At 41.7% G+C, this 17,897-nt stretch overlaps 1 protein-coding gene across 1 annotated transcript; it reads right to left on the bottom strand.

Moving 5' to 3' along the window:
• Window positions 1-16,284: 16,284 nt before the first annotated feature.
• On the bottom strand, window positions 16,285-17,697 carry LOC100479368 (putative tripartite motif-containing protein 75). Its single transcript, XM_002927283.1, has one exon. It carries the CDS (start codon window positions 17,695-17,697, stop codon window positions 16,285-16,287), a length of 1,413 nt encoding a protein of 470 aa, XP_002927329.1.
• Window positions 17,698-17,897: the final 200 nt, after the last annotated feature.

Raw genomic sequence — 17,897 nt, 5'->3', positions numbered from 1 at the left:
GTTTGAGCCCCACTTTGGGGGTAGAGTTTCCTTTAAAAAAAAAAAAGTGGTTATAATGAGACAGAAGAAAGAAAAATTAAGGAGTTGATCCCATTTATAATTGCATCCAAAACCATAAGATACCTAGGAATAAATCTAAACAAAGAGGCAAAGGATCTGTACTCAGAAAACTACAGAACGCTCATGAAAGAAATTGAGGAACACACAAAGAAATGGAAAAATATTCCATGCTCATGGGTTGGAAGAACAAATATTGTTAACGTGTCTATGCTACCTAGGGCAATCTACACATTCAATATAATCCCTATCAAAATGCCATCAACTTTTTTCACAGGACTGGAACAAACCCCCAAATTTGTATGGAACCAGAAAAGACCCCAAATAGCCAAAGGAATGTTGAAAAAGAAAACCAAAACTGGTGGCATCATAATTCCGAACTCAAGCTCTGTTACAAAGCTGTAGTCATCAAGACAGTATGGTACTGGCACAAAAACAGACACATAGATCAATGGGACAGAATAGACAACCCAGAAATGGACTCTCAACTCTATGGTCAACTAATCTTCAACAAAGCAGGAAAGAATATCCAATGGAAAAAAGTCTCTTCAACAAATGGTATTGGGAAAATTGGACATCCAGAAGCAGAAGAATGAAACTGGACCATTTCCTTATTCCATACACAAAAATAAAATGGATGAAAGACCTAAATGTGAGAGAGGAATCCATCAAAGAACAAATAGTCTAATCAAGAAATGGGCAGAAGACATGAACAGTTCTGCAAAGATGACATCCAAATGGCCAACAGACACATGAAAATGTGCTCAACATCACTCTGCATCAGGGAACTACAAATCAAAACTACAATGAGATCCACCTCACACCAGTCAGAATGGCTAAAATTAGCAAGTCGGGAAAGGACAGATGTTGGTGAGGATGTAGAGAAAGGGGGACCTTCCTACACTGTTGGGAATGCAAGCTGGTGCAGCCACTCCGGAAAACAGTATGGAGGTTCCTCAAAAAGTTGAAAATAGAGCTACCCTACAACCCAGCAATTGCACTACTGTAGTGATCCAAAGGGGCACCTGCACCTCACATAGCAGCAATGTCCAATGTCCACAGTAGCTGAATTATGGAAAGAGCCCAGATGTCCATCAGCAGATGAATGGACAAAGATTGCGGGGGTGGGGGGGATTGTGTGTGTGAGTGTGCATGCATGTGCGCACGGAATACCACTCAGCCATCAAAAATAATTAAATCTTGCCGTTTGCAACAATGTGGCTGGAACTAGAGGGTATTATGCTAAGCGAAGTAAGTCAATCAGAGGAAGACAATTACATGTGATCTCACTGATAAGTGGAATTTAACAAGGCAGAGGATCATAGGGGAAGAAAGGAAAAAATGAAACCAGAGGGGGAGACAAATCATAAGAGAGTGTTAGTCATAGGAAACAATCTAAGGGTTGCTGGAGGGGAGGAGGTTGGAGGGAGGGGTAACTGGGTGATTGATGTTAAGGAGGGCACGTGATGAAATGAGCATTGGGTATTCTATAGGACTGATGAATCAGGCCTATACCTCTGAAACCAATAATTACATGCTAATTGAATTTAAATGTTTAAAAAATGTGGTTATATTACCTACTTTACAGATACATTATGGGATCAGTTGGAGAGTAATTATCGATAAAAGTCCATAATTTTTTCTGTATTGTATGCATATTTTGCCTTAATATGTATAAGGCCTTATTAAAGGCAGATGTGACCATTCCAGGACTATGTGCTCTGTAAAGGTAGGCACTTTCATCTGTTTTCCTCAGTATTTTTCTGTAACATGTTTTGTTCCTTTTTGAGTGTGTCAGTACTATGGAAAATGAGGTAATACCCCCACCATATACATACTCATTCGTCAGACATTCATCAGTTGTATATATAACACCATTAAGGGGAGCTCATTACATCATGTGTCCTTAATGCCCATCACTGTGTTACTCCATCCCCCACCCTCTCTCCTATACTTTTTATTACTTAACTTTGATACATCTCAGTCTTTACACAAAATAATTCATTTGATACTGTCAATTCAGTATTTTCTGATCATTTCCCCCCGATAGATGCTTATTTAGGTCATTTTTGCAAATAATGTACAATTTATACAGTTATACTTTTTTTTCTAAGATTTTATTTATTTATGTGACAGACAGCAAGAGAGGGAACACAGCAAGGGGAGTGGGAGAGGAAGAAGCAGGCTCCCAGCGGAGGAGCCCGATGTAGGACTCCATCCCGGAACGCCGGGATCACGCCCTGAGCCGAAGGCAGACGCTTAACGACTGCACTACCCAGGCGCCCCTATACATAGTTACACTTTTAACAAAATAAGACTACAGAACTTGATGAAAAATAAAACACTCATGTATCCATGACCCTAACATTAATAGAACTTTAGCATCACATTAGTTTCCTTTGTGTCCCTTCTCAGCCCCAACCTCTTCACTTCCTGGTCCTATCTAGTTACCTCCACTATTTTTGGTTTGATAGTCCATTGTTTTTCTGACCTTTTACTGTGTATGTTTGTATCCCTAAACAATATGTTGTTTTTTTCCACATGTGTTTTTAAATTAACATAATTATAACATGTATAGTTAACATAGTGTTAATTTCAGGTCTGCAATACAGTTTCAACACTTCCATACATTATTCAAAGCTCATCATGATAAGCGTACTCTTTGGTTCCACATGTTTTTGAGTTTTACATAAAGTTGATTAATCGTGTCTTGAATATTTTTTTTGCTTAAAGTCGTACTTCATTTTCATTCTACTTCTCATAGGTACTCAGTTTGAAACTTTCACAGACAGCTGCTGTGAAAATTACGCATCTGGTTTCTTGGGGAGTGAATTACTAAACCTTCATCTTTGTTAGATAATGGCAAATTGTTTTCCAAAGTGCGCCAATTTATACTTCCACCCACAGTGTATAAATGTTTTCATTGCTCTGCCTCAACAGTACTTGATTTAAATTACATATTTTTTTTAGTAATTGTGCGATGTTAAATGTTATCTCTAGTTTTAATTATTCCCATGATCTCTAATAGAGTGTATTTTTATAGTTTAATAATCATTTGTTCTTCTTCTGTAAAAATACCTGTTACCCCCCCACCCTGTTTTTCTATTAGTCTGTCTTACGGATTTATAGGAGCTCTTTATATTTTTGGATTTTAGTCCTGTAGCAATTACATTCACTGCAGGTATCGTCTCCAAAGTTTATCTCACTCTTACCATGGTGTTTTGGACAGAAGTTAAGTTTGATACATTTGATTATATTAGTCTTTCCTTTTGAGATTTGGATTATTTTTAAAGATTTTATTTATTTGAGAGATTGAGAGTGAGCACAAGCAGGGGCAGAGAGAGAGGGAGAAGCAAACTACGCTGAGGGTGGAGCCCAATGCAGGGCTCCATCCCAGGACCCTGGGATCATGACCTGAGCCGAAGGCAGATGCCTAACTAACTGAGCCTCCCATGTGCCTCAGAGGTTTGGATTCTTTAAGAAATCTTCCTCTACTCTAGGGCCATTAAATATTCTATATGTCGTTCTAATCATCTACTTGGAAGTTGATTCTGTGTTTGTGAGTGCGCTGGGGCCTGCTTATAAATTTAATTATACATAATGTACGGGTGACTAATGATTACAACACCATTTATTGAAAGGTCCATCATTTCCCCAGCTGTTCTGCAGTACCACTTATATCTACATTTAATACGTTCTGCTGGTCCGTTGGTCTATCCTTGGGCCAATAGCATACTTAACTCTTGCAGCTCTCTCATTCTTGATACCTGGTGACAATTTTCATCTCTTCAGGGTTACCTTGACAACTCTTGGCCTCTTCCATATAAATTTTAGCTAGTTTGCCAAATTAAACATCATAACTTGGAGATTTTATTTTATTTGAAATCGCACTGAAGGTATAAATCAAGCTGGAAAAAACTGACACATTTATTGAATTGCCCAATCCATGTATGCCTTTACATCTATATCTTTTTTAAAACTTCTACAGCACCCACCCGTGGGATGTCTTAGGTAAAACTAAACACTCAAGTGTCTTCCACAGGGAATTCTTGACATCAACATTACTCAGAAGAACATTGAATATTAAGCAGTTTTGCATCCAGTAGCTTCATTCATTTTCATAGAAACCCTCCTAGTCCACATAGCAGCCCAAGAGCACTTTTGGGTTCCCTGTGAGATGGTTCAGGTAGGAGTAAATGAGACATTGAGCAAATGGGGGACCTGCGCTGACTTAAAAGCTTCATGTCGCAAGAAGCCATTAAGTTTTGTGACTTAGCTGACGAGTGAGTGGGATTCACGGACTAGAAGAGACCTCCTGAAATTGCACTGAAGAGTTAAGTGGTCTCTGGAGGAGGCACATACACTAGATACACCAAAAGGGTTTTGAAGTTCTTTGAACTTGATAGGTTTTGGAACCAGTTTCTTTATCTTTAAAATTGAAAAATAATCTACCTTATAGGGTTGATTAAAGACAATGTTCCCAGCAGCCACCCTGAATACCAGGACTACAGGCTTAGTCTCCCCTCCTCCTATCAATTAAATTCAGTGCAGCTAAACATTTTGTACTTTAAGAATACCTCATCTGGGGGCGCCTGGGTGGCACAGCGGTTAAGCGTCTGCCTTCGGCTCAGGGCGTGATCCCAGAGTTCTGGGATCGAGCCCCACATCAGGCTCCTCTGCTATGAGCCTGCTTCTTCCTCTCCCACTCCCCCTGCTTGTGTTCCCTCTCTCGCTGGCTGTCTCTATCTCTGTCAAATAAATAAAATCTTAAAGAAAAAAAAGAATAGCTCATCTGATCTCCTTTAGGGAAGGGGATTTGACTCACATTTATTTTTAAATATAGTTTTAATGTTTCAATTCATACTTTTTACAAGATCGTTTTACAACCACTATTGCCAGCTTCTCAGAGGCAACCACTTCTCAGCTCTTGTTCTGAGGTTGTTCATAATCACTAAATAACAGTCTACTAGTAATACTGTATTTTTCAGTTTTTGGTATTATCATTTAATGCCCTACTTTGGAAGATGAGAATTTAGAGCAGTTTTCACTCTGTGGTCCTCTTCTAATAGAATTCTTCGTTTTTGTATAGAATGTTTTCTGACGTTTACAGTATTTTGGCCACGTCAATGCCATTCACCTCTTAGCCATGTATTATGAAATGATTACATTTTGTTTTTCCACAACTTTGCTTTCCTGTAGTTAAAACAGTCCTATTTCTCATTGCCTTTGTTTCCCATGTCCTTATCCATAGTTCATCCCCAAACTGTCCCTGCAGTTCTCTAAATTTCTCAATTTTAACATATTTTAGCTTTCTACCACTTTGATTTTGCCAGCTACTCTCAAGGAGCCCTGTAACTTCAATGCAGGCCGGTTCACGAAGTCAGTTGCTCATATAGCATCCTGGGAATGCCATTGGCATCTCTTGAGTTGTTTTTTTGGTTTCCATATGGTTTTCCATTTGGAGGTGTTTTTTCATTGGCGAGGATTTCAGTAGCTTCCTAATAGTGGTTCATGGGAAATTTTTTGAAATATTTTATTTTGGGGGCACCTCAGTGGCTCAGTCAATTGGGCATCTGCATTCAGCTCAGGTCATGATCCCAGGGTCCTGGGATCAAGTCCCATGTCAGGCTCCTTGCTCAGTGGGGAGCCTGCTTTTCCCTCTTCCTCTGCCTGCCTATTCCCTCACTTGTGCTGTCTGTGTCAAATAAAAATCTTTAAAAAAAATTTATTTTTAAGTACTTAATCTCTATACCCAACATAGGGCTTGAACTCACAACCTCAAGATCAATAGTTGCATGCTCCACCGACTAAGCCAGCCAGGCGCCCCTTTTTGAAACTTTCAAGTCTGAAAGTATCTTTAGTCTATCCTGATATTTAAAAGTTTCTCAGTTTCTGGTTTTGAAATAATCTGTTACATTTTTAGCATTTTTTGTTGTGAAATATACTGTTATGATATCTGAAATGTGTTTTAAAATACATCAACAGAGGGTGCCTGAGTGGCTTAGTTAAGTGTCTGCCTCAGCTCAGGTCATGATCCCAGGGTCCTGGGATCGGGCCCCATATTGGGCTTCCTGTTCAGTGGGGAGCCTGCTTTTTCCTCTCCCTCTGCCATTCCCCCTGCTTGTGCTCTCTGGCTCTCTTTCTGTCAAATAAGTAAAATCTTTAAAATAAAATGCATCAGCAGAATCATGTGCTAAAGCATGACTTTTAATCAATACTGTATACAGAGTTAGTCAGTTTCCCTAATCAGGAATTCACATCCAAGGATGGGTCAGGTGGCATTCTATGGGAAATTCAAGCTCCTAGTGCTACAACATTGCTTCAGTTATCTTAATCTCTCATAAATTGAGGCTATAATTAAACTAATGGATTATAATGGACATAAAGAATGGGGTGACTTTGATGAAATTAGTGGTATTGGACATAACATGAATTGACTGAAATATATGAGTTATTCACACACTTGCATGGATGGGACAATAATGCTAGGGAACCCTGTAGCCTGTACCTGATGAAAAATGAGCCTGGAACTCCAAAACTGGCCATCGATTTTAAGGACACTGGTGGGGGGCACCTGGGTGGCACAGCGGTTAAGCGTCTGCCTTCGGCTCAGGGCGTGATCCCGGCGTTATGGGATCGAGCCCCACGTCAGGCTCCTCTGCTATGAGCCTACTGCTTCTCTCCCACTCCCCCTGCTTGTGTTCCCTCTCTCGCGCTGTCTCTATCTCTGTCAAATAAATAAATAAAATCTTTAAAAAAAAAAAAAGGACACTGGTGGCCTCACAATAAGTATAATGTTAGATGAATCCTGCCTTTATGGAATTGTGTTTGCTTCAAGTAAACCTTTGGTGCAAGATCAGAATACCTAAACAGAATGCTGGAAACACTGGGTTTACCAACAAGGCTATATGAATACACAGAGTCTGCCTGCTAAGTAAATGACTATCTCAAATGTGTATGTTCTACAGGGCGCTGGGGTGGCTCAGTCAGTCAATTGTCTGCCTTCGGCTCAGGTCATAATACCAGGATCCTGGGATCAAGCCCCACATTGGGCTTCCTGCTCAGAGGGGAGTCTGCTTCTCCCTCTCCCTCTGCTGCTCCCCCTGCTTGTGCTCTCTCACTCAAATAAATCTTTTTAAATTTATTTTATTTTTTAAAAGGGATTCTTGTTTTTTTTAAGATTTTATTTATTCATTTGAGAAAGAGATAGAGCACAAGCAGGGGGAGAGGCAGAGGGAAAGGGAGAAACAGACTCCCTGCTGAACTGGGAGCCCAACATGGGACTTGATCCCAGGACTTGGAGATCATGACCTGTGCCGAAGGCAGACGCTTAACCATCTGAGCCACCCAGGCGCCCCTTAAAATCTTTTTTTTTTTTTAAGTAAAATGTTGAGACCTAAAAAAAAAAGATTAAGGTAACTGAAGCAATGTTGTAGCGCTTGGAGCTTGAATTTCCCATTAGAATGCCACCTGACCATCCTTGGATGTGAATTCCTAATTAGGGAAGCTGACTGACTCTGTATACAGTATTGATTAAAAGTCATGCTTTAGCACATTGTTTCTATTGATGTATAATTATTTTAAAAATTTTATTTATTTGATAGAGCAGAAAAAACAGCAGGAGCAAAGTCATAAGAAAGATTGTAACTGGCCTGTAGGAATAACAAGGAATTCAGAGTGGCTAGAGCACAGTAAATAAGTGGGAGAATAATAGGAAATAAGATCAAGAAACAGCAGGGGCACGAATAGAATGTTGTCTGGGACATGATTCTAAGGGCCCCTAAATGAGATGGGAAGTCATTGGTGTTTTTTGAGTAGAAAAGTGGCACATTTATGTTTTAAAAGGATCCCTCTGGCTGCTGTGTTGAGGATGGCCTGGAGGGAGCAAATTTAGAACCAAGAAGACAAATTAGGAGGCTATTGGAATAATCCAGGAGAGAGAAAATGGTGCTTGGACCAGTGGTGGAAGTGGTAAGTAGTAGTCACATTCCAGGTTTAGTGTGTTCTTCATTATGAATAAAACATTGATGTTTCTGGGGCGCCTGGGTGGCACAGCGGTTAAGTGTCTGCCTTCGGCTCAGGGCGTGATCCCGGCGTTGTGGGATCGAGCCCCACGTCAGGCTCTTCCGCTATGAGCCTGCTTCTTCCACTCCCCCTGCTCGTGTTCCCTCTCTCCCTGGCTGTCTCTGTCTCTGTCAAATAAATAAAATCTTAAAAAAAAAAAAAAACAACATTGATGTTTCATTCCAAGCAGAAAAGACAAAAAAAACTGTCTTGCTTTGCGTTTCAGTGGTACACCTCCCAAGTGGTGGCTTTTGAAACACTATTAAGTCTTTGCCCATTAACAATAATTGCAGTGAGCAATCGTGGAGTCCCATACCCTGCGGCCAGTCACAGCTCAGCCTTTCCCCCTTTACTCTTCTCTAAAGCCAAACTCAGTGGCTTCCTTAGCCAAGAAAACCAGCCACAGTTCAAAAGCATAGAATCATTTCTGTGACAAAATTTCTTGATTGAAAAATCAGTAGTGTACTTCCAGCATCCCTGCCCTGCTCTGTCCCTGCTAGTTTCTGGTTCCTTAATATTCCTCCACCAACATGATGCCCCAGGAAACCATCTCTATAATATTCTTTTGCCCATTCCCCTACATCATCAGGCTTGTTCCCAATTGTCCCCTTTCTAAACCTTCCCTCACCCAAAGTAAGGCAGTGGAATAGTGGAAAGAGCATGCATTTCAAATCCCAAACTAAGTTTGTCTATTTTTGCCAGTTACCAATTTATTGCCTCTTGGTTTTATCTTTACAAAAAATCAGCTTTGGGTTTGTTGATGTTCTCCCATTGTTTCTAATTTTCACTTTTATTTATTTCAGCTTCTTCATTGCTCTATTATTCAAAAAGTTTTAAAAAATAATAGTTTTTTATTTTCTTCTGCTTGCTTTAGGTTTAATTTTTTCTCCCTGTGGTTTACAGTGTACATTTAAAAATAATCTGGGGTCATCTTCAAATAATATACCACTTCCTTTTCAGGAAGAGAAAGGGATAGCCCTTAAAAAAGTATATTATCAACTTCTCTCATTAATCCTTTGTGCTTTTAGGGTCAAATATTTCACTATTATATATGCTAGAAACATACTAATACATTGTTACTATTGCTGTAAGCAGCAGTCATCTTTTAGAGCCATTACCTTCATTTATTCCATTTTTGATGTACTTAATTTCTTTGTGTAGATACACATTTCTGACTTGCCCTGAAGAACTTTGATTAACATTTCTTGTAGTATAAGAATGGCAATGAATTCCCTCAGTTTTACTTTTGTAAGCATTTCATTATCACTTTTGGGAAGTATTTTCATTAATTATGAAATTATGAGTTGACACATTTTTTCTTTCTACACCTTAAAGATGTCACTTAAAAAAAATCACACGCACACACACACACACACAAATCTTTCTTCCACTTATAAGTGGTAAAGATAGAATTCAGAATCGTAAAGACCATATTCACTGGTTGAGTTATACATCATGTAGTTTCTCTCCTAAATATGTAAAATAAGAAAATAAAGCAGCATGCACAATAGTTTTTAAATAGTTCATTGTTTGTAATCTATTACTTGTATAGATTGTAAGAGGTTATGAATCATACTCAGGTATAAGTATTTTGGTAAAATATTACTTGAATATATATGAGACCAGATACAATTCATATATAGATATAATTCAATTTATAAAATTAAACTGTGCCAATTTCATAGTTCAGAAAAATGGTGGTCCTACTGGGTTTTATTTATTTATTTGTTTGTTTGTTTAAAGATTTATTTATTTGAGAGAGAACACGAGCACAAGCAGGGGGAAAGGCAGGCAGAGAGAGGGAGAAGCAGACTCCTCACTGAGCAGGGAGCTGGATGTGGGACTCAATCCCAGGACCCTGGGATCACAACCCGAGCAGAGGGCAGATGCCCAACTGACTGAGCCACCCAGGCACCCCTACTGGGTTTTACGTTTAGCAGAAAAAGAATTTCCACTGTAACTACTGCAGCAAAGCTGTCCCAGTTCTGTAGCTGAATTCTATAGCCTGAATCCTGTTGTGATGGTATCTTCCTCCTTTTCCTGGGATTCTTAGCAGCTCTTATACCCTATTTGGTTTTGTCTTCCATCTCTTCCTGCCTAGTAATGCTAGCCTGACAGGATCTATTTTGGATTGTAATTCTGTGGTGTCTTTTGAAATCCCAATGTCTTTTCTCCCATTAAAGATAATAAGATCTATGCTTTAGAATCAGATTTATCTTGAGTTGATAATGTTTTCTGAGTTACAATGTTGTGACAAAAGTCTATAATCATCATTCTTTAATTGAAATGAGAAAGTGCTGGAGTTTATATCATTTAATACCTGTTGTGGATGCTGTGTGTGTGTGTGCGCGCGTGCGTGCGTGCGCATGCGCGCTAATCCTCAAAAGAGTGGCAAGATGCCAGGCAACCTAGGGAACTACACAAGATAAAGAATGCTTCACGAATTTACCTGCCATCTTTGCACGGGGGCAGCACTTTGTGGTGCTAAGCCATTAAGATGTCAGAGTTTACATATTATAGCATCATACCCTAGTCAAATTTGACAAATGGTATCTTCACCCTGTATTTTGCTTTCTATTTTGTTCTTTTTCAGTATCATTTTGGCAGTTTATTAGGGGGCTCTTGCAACACCATATATATTCTAAGATTTTCCATTTCTGCAGAAAGGCCATTGGGGTTTTGACAAGAATTGCATTGAATCCATATATTGCTTTGGGTAGTATTACTATCTTAACGATATTCAGGCTTCTGATCCATGAACATCAGATATACTTCCATTTATTTAGGTCTTTGGTAATTTCTTTCAGCAATATTTTATAGCTTTCACTGTATAAATTTTGAACCTCTTTGGATAAATTTATTCCTAAGTATTTTATTGTTTTTTTTTAAAGATTTATTTAAATTTGAGAGAGAGAGAGCACACAATGCAAGTGGGAGAAGGGGCAGAGGGAGAGAATCCCCAGGCAGACTCTGTGCTGAGCGTGGAGCCTGACACAGGGCTAGATCTCATGACCCGTGAGATCATGACCTAAGCAGAAACCAAGAGTCAGAAGCTTCACTGCGCCACCCAGGCACCTCTATTCTTTTTAAGTCTACTGTAACTGGAATTATTTCTTTAATTTCTCTGTAGAATTGTTCATATGCTAGTGTATAGAAATATAGCTGACTTCTAAGCATTGAGCACTGACTTTTGTAACCTGCAATTTGGTCTCAGACTGCACCTTCTCAGTCTGTTTAACAGGTTACTTTTCCCCTCTCAACCCTCTCAGAAGTGGGTGAATCCCAAGTTTCTTTCCTGGCTCTTTTCTCAGTTGACATCTTTGATTCTTCATCTCAAGGCTTTCAGGAAGAACAGGGCCCACCAGACACTTACATCCTCTATCACACTGCACTGATATTCAGGAAAGCAGCATGGAGAAGAAAGCAGATCCAGGCTTCCCTATGTGCTTAGTATTAAGCGAAATGTTTTGGTTTGAGCAAACAGAAAACTCTTGGTATGTTCTACCCATTGCTCCTGGTGACTTTATTCACACAAAGACTGAAAACTGTCAGGTCTGCATTTCTAACCCTGATCTCATAAATCCCAGTTAGGCAGATCATTTAATAACTCATGCATGAGACTTTTTATGAGCTCTCACTACATGTGAGGCACTAAACCAGAAGCCTGGAATGCAAAGATCCCATCTGGAGTCCCCACCATCAGAGAACAGACTGTCCAGAGAATGGGAAAGGAGTAAGCTGTATGTTTTGTGAGTTTCTTCAATATGGATGGCTGTCTATTCAAGGAGTAAGAAAGGTTTTTCTTTAAGCAGAAAAACTAAAGCTAGCAATTTTCCAATGAACATCATATAGCTTTATTTGTTGCGAACTTTTAAAAATGAAAAATACAGATGAATTCAGTAAAATTCTACTTGTTAAGTAGCGTGCACTAAAAAGCCAATTGCTCTCTCATCCCAGGCCACCAGTGCTCCTGGCACCCCTCAAATATTACCATTCTTGTTTCTCCTGTGTCTTTGTGAAACATCATTTATGTCCACATACGAGAGAGCAGCAAATCTTGTTTATTTTTACAATATGAACAAGCTATGTGTAGTGTTCTGTACATGGGTTTTTTAATGCTTAAATATATCTAGAGACATTTCATATTCACCTACATAGACTAGGTTACTTTTTTTTTTAAGCATTTACTGCTTCTTCAATATAAAGTCAAATGTGATAGATTATATTTATGGTAGATTTTGTAGAACCAGTAGTGTACTTTTTTATTCTTATAAAAGGTTTTTATTTAGAATTTCACAGGATTTATCATAGATACCCTCATGTTCCCCATGAGAAATGGGGAATGACAAAATGTTATAGATTGCTGTGGACAGAATTATGTGAGAAAATAAAGAACTGTAAGAAAATAAGCTTTTGTTGTTTCAGCCACCCAGTCTATAGTACTTTGTACAGTAACCCAAGCAGACTATACATAGATAACTATAGAAACAGAGGGACAAAAACCAATTGTCTTTCACCGTGAACTTACATGTCCCTCCTTCACACCATTGCATATGGCAAGGGACTGAGAACAGGGAAGGCAGGGGGATATGCCAGAGGGCCTAAATGTGGCTCCATTCTATAGCAAGGCCTCGGTAGCTATGCTGCGTGAGCTGAGTGCTGTACCCATGATCCAAGGCATACTGGGCAGATGAGTACGGAAGGTTTAGACTTAGGGCCTATGAAAGCCTCTATTTCCAGGAGGTCTCAGGACAGATCTTCCATGACTTACGATGGGGTCATTTTTCAATAAACTCATCAAAAATTGAAAATATAATAATATTGTAAAATAACCACCAAACACCAAAGCTTAGCCTAGTCTACCTGAAATATACTCAGCACACTTATATTAGCTTACAGTTGGGCAAAATCATCTAGCACAAAGCCTATTTCATACTAAAGTGTTGAATATCCATTGCATACTGTACTGAAGGTGAAAAACAATGGTTCTAAAGGTATTAGTGGTTTACCCTCATGATCACGTGGCTGACTGGGAGCTGCAGCTTGCCGCCATGGCCCAGCATCATGGGAGAGTATCATACCACATGTTGCTAGCCCAGGAAAAGATCAAAATTCAAGGTACAGGTTTCCTTTTTTCTTTCTTTCTTTCTTTTTTTTAAGATTTATTTATTTATTTTATGTATAGAGAGAGAATGAGGGGGAGGGGCAGAGGAAGAGGAGGAGAGAGTCCCAGCTGGACTCCACGCTAAGCATGGAGCCCCATGCAGGGCTCGATCTCATGACTCTGAGATCATGACCTGAGCTGAAATCAAGATTCGATCACTTAACCAACTGCGCCACCCATGTGCCCTCAAAGTACAAGTTTCTATTGAGTGTGTATCACTTTCACACCACCATAAAGTTGAAAAATTGTAAGCTGGATTGTCTATATGTGCCTAACAATGGCTTACAGCATAGAGCTAAGGATCTTGCATTGAGAGCCCAAGGGCAACTTACGGCCATCATCCTGGTCTAGAGTCCCAGGAAGCATGAGAGGAAGTTGCTGAAGCCTCTACAATGATATCTCTGGGGGCACTAATACGAATGCCTGATAAATTCCTATTTAGACAGATTCTAGAGCCCTTCCTTGGAAGTAGCCTCCTTAAAGGTGGGCTGATTTGCAAATAACAGTAAAAATAGCCTTGAGCAAAATTTATAAATGAGGAATAAGTTGCCTCCAGAACCCAAAAAGGCCTAAAAGATGTCGTGCTTGTTTTTATGTTGCGGGTTTTTGAGAGGGTCAATAGCTATTTATTTATTTATTTTAAGCTTTTATTTACTTATTTTAGAGAGAGAGAGAGCATGAGCAGGAGAGACACGGGGAAAGGAAGAGAGAATCTCAAGCAGACTTGGGCTGAGCACAGAGCCCAATGCAGGGCTGGATCCCATGACCCTGAGACCAGGACCTCAGCCAAAACCAACAGTTGGATGCCCAACTGTCTGCTGTCAATAGCTGTTTCTTGACAGTGTCAGAGAGAGAGGTACCCTCAGGTTACCAAGTAACTTTCAGGAAATTAACCAAGATCGTAGTCAGAGATCTCTGGAGGAGTATGTCATAATGTAAATCATTTATGATTTAGAGAGAGTTGAATGTAGTAAAAATCTTGCCTCAAAGATTATATGCCAAGACAAAACTGTTGAGGTAGCTAGAATTGCTGGGTAGAGGTGTGTGATATCCCTGTGGAGGCGAAGGAAAGTTATTGCTGGGACGCTGTTAAAATAAACCCTGAATCTAATATACTGGCCAAATCTATAATAGCCAGATATTTACCAGTTGTTGATTGGATGGAATTAGCAATTATGACAACATTGGGTGGGACCACAGCATTAAGGCTGTAGTAATTCACTGTAAGATGCTATCCATTCTTTTCAAGTTAAAGATAGGCAAAATTTTCCTGTTAAACAGAGAAGCAGTAGGGATAACCTCTACTCTACGCAGATCTTCAATAATATATTTCAATTCTTGAATGCCCTGTTTTAACTAACGTTTAGTCATATTATTTTTGGGGGGTGGGGCATTCATTCATTCGCCAATTTGTGTCAATGATTTAATTTTATTACTCATCGGGTCGGCTCATCCATGCCTTCTCTTGGGCATTTTAGGAGAATGTGTGCTGTGACCCTGGGGAATTTAGGCAAGGCAACTATTCTGATAGCTAACATGAGGCATACCTCTTTTTTTTTTTTTTTTAAAGATTTTATTTATTTGACAGAGAGAGACAGCCAGCGAGAGAGGGAACACATGCAGGGGGAGTGGGAGAGGAAGAAGCAGGCTCATAGTGGAGGAGCCTGATGTGGGGCTCGATCCCAGAGCACCGGGATCACGCCCTGAGCCGAAGGCAGACGCTTAACGACTGCGCCACCCAGGCGCCCCGAGGCATACCTCTTTGATGTCTATTTTATGTTCAGTAGCAACATTAACATTATAGGGGGTACCATCTTTGAATTTAGTGGGATCCTGCTAAACCAGCATCTAGGTTATGGAGGCACAAAATAGAATCTCATCCTTTTATCTTGTTTGTTCTATAGGGTTTTTTTTAAGGATTTTATTCATTTATTTCAGACAGAGAGTGAGAGAGAGAGAGAGCACAGAGGGGTGGGGAGGGGCAGAGGGAGAAGCAGACTCCAGAGTCTGATGGGGGCTCCATCCCAGGACCCTGGGATCATGACACTAGCTGAAGGCAGACACTTAACTGACTGAGCCACCAGGCACCTGTTCTATAGATTCTTTCAGTAAATTTTGACTTGCCAGTTAGGTCAAATTGTGGACCTCTGTTCTACTGTTTCAGTTCCTTCCCCTGATTCCAGCGTTTCCTTCCTTCTTTCTGACTTGGATTCTAGAGCCTTTTCTTGGAGGAGACCCCATTAAAGGTGGGCTGATTTGCAAGTAAAGGCATAAATGCTCAAAAGTGTATAATTGGTTTGGGCAGCAGAGGCAAAGAAAGAAAGAGGAAAAATCCCCCTGAAAATGTTAGTCAACATTTCCGTAAGTCTGCTCAGAACACCAATGTTAAGACCAGGTTGTATAGCCAGGGTGGATCCTCACCCAGAATTTTTTCACTTTAAGGACTGATGACACCACACACACCAGAAGGACATAAAGGGATTTATTACTCATATAGTCGGATGGAGACACCATCTGTCTTCCAAGGCTGTTCCCCACAAAAACATCCTTGAACACATAATGTAGAGCAATCAGTGCCTTATTCCCACGCAGACACAGGACGGACCCACTGAGATTCATCTCCCTACAATTATGCCTTCTCTCCTACCTGGAGTATAAAAGGTACTTATGGATAGGCATACATCATAAATGTACAAAGCTTGTAATATAATATATGTAAATGTAAATATGTAAATTTACCAAAAAATCTATTGGAGCCGTAAAATTATAACGTACTCTGATCTTAGAATTCCAGAAACAGTTAATCTCCACATCTCTGTTACTTCCCACATCTTTTGCTATTGAAACAAAATCAAAAAAGAGAGAAAACAAAATTCCCTGAGAAAATGTGTTTAAGTCATAGAAGTATTAAAAAAATTGGTGCTAGATGCACTGATAGTTGTACAATATTCTACCCACCGTCCATAAACTGCAGCTAGAAAATGCAGCCACGTCACAGCTCATCCCTCCTCGTCTCTGGCCGCGCAGATGGTGAGAGGTTTGGAGTCGCGCCCCACCCAGAAGTAAGGCCTCAGGACTTCCGAAAACGCATCGGTGAAGGAATGGATGTGAGCCCTGTCATTCAAACGGTAGAAGGAAATCTCCCCCAACTCATAGTCCAGGTACACGCCGAGCCCTGTGGGCTTCTCCGTGGGCGCCAGAGCCACACGAGCAGCTCCCTGCGCGGCGCAGCAGCCCGCCCGCCGCTGAATGGTCCAGCGCCTGCGCCGTCCTGCCGGGGGCCGCCCGCCCTGCCCAGAAGGGCCGTCCGCGCACAGCCCCACGGCCCACTCCCGCTTGTCACCCACCCGCACCTCCCAGTAATGGCGGCCACCGTCGAAGCCCTCGGAGCCCAGGACCACCGGATCCGTCCGAAAGCTCTTCGCATTCTGAGGAACGCCCGGCCTTTTGCGCACGAATGTCACAGACTTTCTATCCTCGGACACGAGCAGATGAGGATGCGCGGTCTCGGGATCCAGAGTAACTTCTTGTCGGAACTTCTGTATGATTTTCCGCAGCGCCGAGTGCTGCGGGGGAAGGCTGCACGCTTCCGGCCTTAACTGGAAAGAGTAGAGCGCCGGCGGCCGCAGGCCTTCACACCTGTCCCGGCTGCTCCTGACGCCCGCCAGCAGCTGCACGTCCGACAGCACACTCCTGGCCGCCACCTCGCTCAGCCGGCGGTGCAGGGTGGACACGTGCTCCGAGAATGCCGTGATGTTGGCGCAGAGCCTCCGCTGAATGTCTCTCTCCTCCTCAGCGAGCCTGGAAAGGACAGCCTCTTGCTCCCGGTCGACGCACGCGTTCAGTTGCTCAAACTCCGAGGTTAGTTTCTGTCTCTGGTCCTGCAGCTTCTCTCTCAGTTCTAGGAGTTTTCTCTCCTGGGAGCCGACTAGTCTCAGAACGTCGGCCACCTGCTTCTTCAGCGGCCTGATGTAGCAGCTGAGCCTTTGCCTATGATGAGAGGCGGCCTCCTGCGTGGGCCTCACCTGGTGGCCCTGGTGGTCAGGGGGCCGTGTGCACTCGGGACACAACACCTCGAGGTCCTCCTCACAGAAGAGGGTCAGGACCTGGTGGTGCTTCTCACACAAGTGTTTCTCTTCCCGCCTCCTCTTCTTGCTCCTGGTGACGTGGAGGAGCCTGGCAACGTCAATCATCCTTCCCAGCTGGGTGTTGCTCCTCAAGTGCCTCTCTCGGCACGAGTGACGGCAGACAGGGCACGGGAACCTGTCCTCCAGATCAGCCCAGGACTGCTGGATGCAGCAGCGACAGAAGTTGTGCCCACATTCGGTGGTGACGGGGTCTCTCAGGTAATCCAGACAGACGGGACAGTTGGCTTCTGCCTGGAGTCCTGCCAGGGCTGCTGGGACCGCCATTGGGCTGTGAATGAAGGACTGCACTGAGGTGGGTTTTCTTCAGGAGCTGAGGCTCAGAAGGCTCTTTCCACTGAGAATCCTCAGACACACCCTCAGATCTCACTGTTCTTCCTATCTTGAACGTTTCATTCCTATGAGGCAAATGGCCTCAAGGACAAAGATAGGTGCCTGGCGAAGCTGCAGTCAATCACAGGTTAGTT

Source organism: Ailuropoda melanoleuca, chromosome 5, assembly GCF_002007445.2.
Source record: "Ailuropoda melanoleuca isolate Jingjing chromosome 5, ASM200744v2, whole genome shotgun sequence".
In the NCBI taxonomy this organism is placed as follows: domain Eukaryota; kingdom Metazoa; phylum Chordata; class Mammalia; order Carnivora; family Ursidae; genus Ailuropoda; species Ailuropoda melanoleuca.
The sequence above is the reverse complement of the archived record's forward strand: the minus strand, read 5'-3'. Positions and strand labels throughout refer to the sequence as shown.

Coding starts and splice junctions, on each gene's coding strand:
- LOC100479368 (XM_002927283.1), bottom strand. CDS start 17,697: ATGGCGGTCCCAGCAGCCCTGGCAGGACTCCAGGCAGAAGCCAACTGT.